At 34.6% G+C, this 6,856-nt stretch overlaps 1 protein-coding gene across 1 annotated transcript; it reads left to right on the top strand.

Moving 5' to 3' along the window:
- Positions 1-545: 545 nt before the first annotated feature.
- Positions 546-2,718, top strand: LOC136271579 (putative nuclease HARBI1). The gene is made up of 2 exons (XM_066071883.1): positions 546-1,208; positions 1,554-2,718. Exons 1-2 carry the CDS (start codon positions 1,063-1,065, stop codon positions 2,566-2,568), a joined length of 1,161 nt encoding a protein of 386 aa, XP_065927955.1. The 5' UTR covers positions 546-1,062; the 3' UTR covers positions 2,569-2,718.
- The last annotated feature ends 4,138 nt before the right edge of the window (positions 2,719-6,856 follow it).

Below are 6,856 nucleotides of genomic sequence, written 5' to 3'. Positions count from 1 at the left end.
CATTGAACTGCTAAAGAGCTGAAGGATTAGAATTTTCATGATTTATTTTTCTTTTTGCTTGCAAAGATTTTTTGGATGAGGCTGCCATCCACCCACCCACCCCCTTTAAAAAAAGGCGCTGCTACGTATAGTCCAATCCACACTTTGCAAAAGTTGTTCCCCTTTGCGGGGTCAACCCAAAGGTCAAAAGGGAAAAAACAACTTTTCTCTTCTTTATGCAACCAAATATTTGGGCGTCCTGTGAAGAAATCTCTTGGAATTTAATTTATTCCTTCGATGTGTGGGTTGCCCCAACTTGGGGCAATAAAATTAACAGCGGAAACAGATTTCTAATGTCAAATGACGAAGTTACAACCCTCTAAACTACAAAGGCTACTGTGAGAAATATATGGGTTTTTCCCCAAAGATGGCGGCCAAGGGACATAACTTTTGTAAAGTGTGGATTGGTCTATAACGTTACGTTTCAGGAAATAACCGTAATTATAGTGAATAAAATATTTGTGAGCATTCATCCAAATTAGTGCAATTTACAACTGTTGCCTGTATCTGAAGAAATGTCCTTATTCGTCAGCTGTTCTTTATCTTAGCCTTTGCAAGATTTTAAGAGGATTTTGGTCATTTTAGCAGATTTACAATAACTTCAATTAGAGTAATTTCCCCTTATCAGTGCTTATTGTGACGTCAAAGCTGACGTTGGTTAAGTGTCGTCTTACTCTTTAAAACTCCCCTGAGAAATAAAAGTATGCGAAGTATACTGTTTTATTTACTTAAAAAGCATGATGTTCTTAAAATTACACATCTTATAAGCTTTTCAAAGGTTTTACTTTGATTCTCGGGAGAACGTGATGTTGGAACGTGAGGTTGGAAACCATTGGTACTATGAATTGTGGGTCAAAATTTACTGACTCCGAAAAAATATATCGGATCAATGTGTAAACGTTTGTGACGTCACACGATTATTTTTGATTGAAAGTGCACTGAGGTGAACTTTAGAGGTAACATTGGGTGTATTTCTTTCGTCTGTCCGGAACGCATCCCGAACGTCCTATTCGCACTGTACCAATGAAATGCACGAGGATATTCCGGGTAAACATCATGGCGGACAATACATTGATTTTATTTCTCGTCGCTGAACTGGATGATGACGATGAGGATAATCAAAACACCTACGATGCTGAATCAATAACCGCAATAGTTGCTTCATCAACGTGAGTGCATGACTCTTTAATAAATGCGCGTTGCTTAACTATAAAGCGAGTTTTTGTTAGGTGATGTAATTTCGAGGGGGTGGGGGGTTACTGTCTCCTTTCGAAAAGGGGGGGGGGGGGAGTTGGTTGAGCCCCCCCCCCCTCCCATTTTTGCATTCTTCAAAAATGATAATAAATTAACCGAAACTGAAAATAAAAGATTATTTTTACACAACTAAAACATGTATGGTAGGTTAGAAAGTGAATGTACAAAACAACAACTATACTCAAATTTTATATTTTAGAACCTAGCAACTACTTGAAAAAATAATAACATTTTTACCTCTAGTTTACCTTTTCTTTCAGTGCCCGCCAGGAGAAAATTAAGATAAGTGGATACGTGGATGAAGTAGTACCTCAGTACCTTTTGGATGATTTTAAACGTTTCTTTAGAGTGACAAGAACAACCTTTGAAACTATTTGTGAAAATATTCAGATGTATCAAGTGCTTCTTCCAAGTTGGACAGGAGGCAGAGAGCATATACCTATTTTCAAGCAACTTCTAATCGTATTATGGTACGTTGCAAGCCAAGAAACACTAAACCGTATTGCCGACAGATTTGATATTGCTGAAGTTTCTGTGGTACGATGTAGAAATCGTGTTTTTCATGTTTTCTTGACTTACTTAAAAACAAAGTTCATTACGTGGCCCCAAGAAGGAGTTCACAGGCAAGAAGTTTTAGATGGTTTTGAAAGGAAAGCTAACTTCCCAGGTGTGTTAGGTGCTATCGACGGTACACATATAAAAATAAAAGCACCAAAGCAACACCCAGAGACATATGTCAATCGAAAAGGGTACCACTCTGTGATTTTGCAGGCAGTATGTAGGGAAGATATGCGGTTCACACATGTTGTTGCAGGTAGCGTTGGCAGTTGTCATGATGCAAGGGTGCTGAGAACATCTGATCTCTGGGAAAATGGACCCGCGAGGTGTGGTGATGCTCACATTATAGGGGATGCTGCATATCCTCTCAGGAATTGGCTATTGACCCCTTACAGAGATAATGGACATTTAACCCCAACTCAACGCCACTATAATACATGCCTGTCAACTACCCGAGTAACAGTTGAGCGTGCATTTGGTGTGTACAAAGGTAGATTTCGAAGATTACAATATGTAGACACTCACAAAGTTGAAACTGCTGTTGACTTAATTATTGTTTGCTGCATTCTACACAATATTTGTATTCTGAACGAAGATGAAATGATAGACTACTTCGAAGATGATAATGCGGTAAATCATAATCCTCTGCCGAGAAATCAGGCAGGTGGAAATGCTGAAGCAAATGCCAAACGCGATAATATTGCAAACAGTCTTTGAACTTAAGAAGTGTTTGAACCTTTTTAAAGATTTCTTTCTTGCCCGGGCGTGTCATGTAATTGCAAAATAATGTACTTTTAAATTACAAAGACATAATTTTGTAACATTTATGTGTTGTTTGGAAAAACTCATTAAAGCATCATTAATCCATGCCGATTTAAACTCTTAATATGATTACTGTATACAAGGAAATTTTTGCTCACAGTTGATGGGTGAATTTTAAAAGGGTCAAATTAAAAAAGATTACAAACATTATATAGTGAAAATTGACTATAGGCATATTTGAAACTGATGAAACATGCTTTAGTAATATTGGGTGAAAAAAAGATGGGCAAAAATAACCCTGTATATAATAATGACATGTACGATCTAGTCTAAAGATTAGATTATTGATTTTCTTTAATAACACTTGAGCATGAAAACAAAGACTAAGTTAATTAACTTTTAATCAAAGTGAAAATTTTCAACAAAAAACAATGTATTGTATATGTACCATAGTTTTTATTAAACAAAAGTATCAGTAAGAAATTGAGTATTTTCTCTGATATAACAAAAAACAATATCTATCTAAAGAAGACATCGAGTATTTTCTCCAAGATATCACAAAAACAATATATATTTTTAACAATCCTAAAAATAAGGAATCGAGTATTTTCTCTCATATAACAAAAAACATTATGCATAAAGAATGTAAAAATGGCACTCAGATGCATCACAAAAATCATCAACAGAACAATCAAATCTGCCAGAAAAAGTACAAGGACAATTTTGACTAGTAAAAAATAGCATTTCAATGGAACAACTTGAACTACAAGTAAAGTACACAAGAATGTTTTCAAATTGGCCTTGTCACATTGTAAAAAACACAAACAATAATGCAATTACTGATTACACTCTAAATTCACATTTTAAAATTACAGTTCTGGAAAATCTTCCTTTTTTAAAATGTTTTACCTGATAGACACATACAAAAATAATGAACTGTGAATTTAAATAGAGAATTTCTTAATTTTAATAGTTATTTGTTTTAAATTTCAAAGTGAGAACATATTTTGTTTAAACTATTGTACATTTACACATATTTAATGTAACTCCAGTTAACATGTCCTTCTATTGTGCGTGTACTCTTAAAATTTCATGGCTTGTACAGTTTTAAAACCTGTTGTATTTCAGACCTGCATACTGGACAAGATTTTAGTTTACTGGCACAACTTCTACATGCCAACATGTGGCCACACTCAACAAACGCACATTCAATTTTATTTTCATCTTCCATGCATATCTTGCAAACATCAGTATCTGTAAAACATAAATTTGCAATAATACATGCGACATACAAAATTTGAAACCAAACCAAAATGCATTTGCTATTGATACAAACAAGAAAAATATAATTATGGAAGTATTACAGAAAAGTATAGATTTTAATGCAAATAATCGTCAGTTGAAACAAAAAAAAATTCTATTTTTTTTTTTGGGGGGGGGGGGGGGTGTTGTTTCAAGATTCTAATTATCACATTTGGCATCCCATTTTTACATACCACTTTATACAGACTGAGAGTTTACTTGTAATCGTGTGTTCTGTTAAAAAAAATTAAGCAAATACCGATATGAAGGGAAAAAAATCACAACTAACAAATCAGCATTGGATAGGTATACACCCTATAAGGCCAGTATTCTATGTTTTGAACAATTAAACCCTTCTACTTTTTTGCATCATTGGCTCCTTTTTTAAGCAACTCAAGGAAACCGCCAAAGATTTCCATGCGTTCATTGTGCATTTTCTCCTTTCTTTGACACTCGTCATCATACCTTTTCTGTTGGGTGTCCATGAAATTTTTAAGGACTTCAACAACTTCATTTGACCTTTTTCTCTTTGGTTTTGGCTCATATTCAGTAGATTCCTTTTTTACTTTCTTAGAAGCGCTACTACTTGAATTTTCTGATTCTGCATCAGACTCATTTTCAGTTAAATTTTGTTGGTTATCAGTTGCAGTTAAACTTGCAGCTATAGGTTTTGAAGCTTTTGAATTACCACTACCAGAGGACACAACATAGGACTCTGCAATGTTTGGCTTTTCAGCCATGAAAGCCAACTCTTTATCATATGGGTGATATTTGGGATTCCTTCCCGATTTCTTGTTATGGTCATGCACATTTTTTAATCCCCTCAAAAGGGTTTTCCATCTCCCCTCGCATTGCGCACCTGACATTTTATGTCCTTTACCACTTAAAACTTTACTTATTTGATCCCACATTGATTTCTTTCTTAGCTTTCCACTGTTTAGCAAATCCATTCTACTTTTGTATTCTTCAATCAAAAGGAGTGTAGCTGGCCTGGTCCAAAACATACCTTGACCTTGATCTTGACCTTCTGAAGTTGAAGCGCTGGATGCTGTTGATTCCTCAGCAGAGACAAAAGATCAAAATTGTGACAGTGTAACTTTTATATAAAAGTAAAATTCCCTTGTTTATGTAATTTTGCTATGCATATGAAACAATTACAAGTATTGTTTTGCTTATTAGTATGTTTGGGATGCATTATCCTGCTTGAGAATTCTTTACTCACATGGAGATGTCACTTTTTGTTAAATTTAAATTTAATATATTGATACCTTTAATGCTAGGTTGAGCCTGGACACAGACATGATTTGCAAAAATGTCCATACTGTAAAACACCTTTTTACAGTTTTGGCATTCAAACATAGTTCTTCTCCTTTCTTGTGGGGTTGTATTCATCTCTAATACAACGTCCTCTGCCTCTTCAACACTAGTTCCAATGCCAATAGGTTTTCTTTTATTGCCTAGATAAATTTAAAAATAAGATTAAGCTATACAAATAATATTGACCATCTTAAAAAAACTCAGTGTTTGCTCACTTTCAACCATGTGATGAAATTATGGGCTGGTAAGTAATGTGAATATGTTTTGACATTGATTAAATCCTCTCCCCCCCCCCCTCCCCTCCCCCCCCCCCCCCCAAAAAAAAAATAAATTCCTCAGTTGAGAATACGACGAAGGTTCAGGGACCTGTTTTACAAAAGAACTTACAATAAAGTCGTAAAAATTTAAAGTCTCACAAGTCATCAATGGTGCAAAATTGATATCAAATCATTCTTTTTGAAGTATCATAGGCCCTGCTACAGGCATATTTTAATGTTTAATTTATCAGTAACTAATGAATAATTAGTATTTTTAAAGGTCTTACGCAAGGAAATAGCCAATCAAACTGAACTTAGTCAATAGTAGTTCCATATATATAGAGACAATTTCTTTTCTTTCTTCCTTTTTTGGCACCTTATTTTAGGCCTATAGTATTGATTTTGGACTCAGTGGCTAGGAGAATTATTACTTTAGGGGAATTGTCACACTAATTTCAGTGGAACTATTTTTTTAGATGCGCATGATGCAACTTCCTGGATGGTGCTGAGCCTGTTTGTCAACATGTGGAACCCACGTGTATTTGGGGGTAGGTATGTTTACTCTCAATTATCTCTCTTAGAAACCGCTTAAGGCGTTATTTTTCTGATCTAAAATTTTTCTTGAAGCATTTAACTAAAATTTCTCTTTCATGAATTATATGCTGAGAGTATAGTTAATTAATTAACTGAATTAAAGCTATATAGTAACATATAGTGAAATTAATTCCTTGTGTGAGACCTAAAGAGAAACATGTAACTTTTATTTAAACTGCATTTTTTCGAATTTCAGGAGTTGTCTCCCTTGTTAAAGATCAACAATGGCGGATAAACAATGCGGGATGCTGTCTTGTCACCAACGGTGAAATTTGGCACCTGTGTACCCGTATTTCAACCAATCGTCTCAGTCCTCTTTGTTGTGTACATCAGACAGGTAAGAAAATCAAGATAATTGTTTGCAATCATTTTAATAAGATAAACAATGAAAAATATAACATATTTACATGAACTGAGCACCCCATAAAAGGACATTTCACATTTTATACACTCATCATTCACACATTACCATACATTCAGTGCACATTATTTAAACAGAGCAATCATTGAATGTAATACAAATTTCATATGATAGGTATAATATAACAAACATTTCATTTCAAACATGCTAACTACACCCCCCCCCCCCCACCCACCCACCTATGATAACACCCCCCCCCCCCCACACACTTAACTACTTCCTGTTTAACTTTGGATCTGTTAGTGACTTACTATAAGTGTCTTTAGACTTTTTATCATAGAGCTGATATCTTTTAGATCTGTAAAATTTTCTTTGGTATTTATATTTTAAGAGTTTTTGTTTCATTTTAAAG

Source organism: Magallana gigas, chromosome 9 (genome assembly GCF_963853765.1).
Source record: "Magallana gigas chromosome 9, xbMagGiga1.1, whole genome shotgun sequence".
Taxonomy (NCBI): domain Eukaryota; kingdom Metazoa; phylum Mollusca; class Bivalvia; order Ostreida; family Ostreidae; genus Magallana; species Magallana gigas.
Note: the sequence above shows the minus strand (reverse complement) of the source record. Positions and strands in the feature narration are given on the sequence as shown.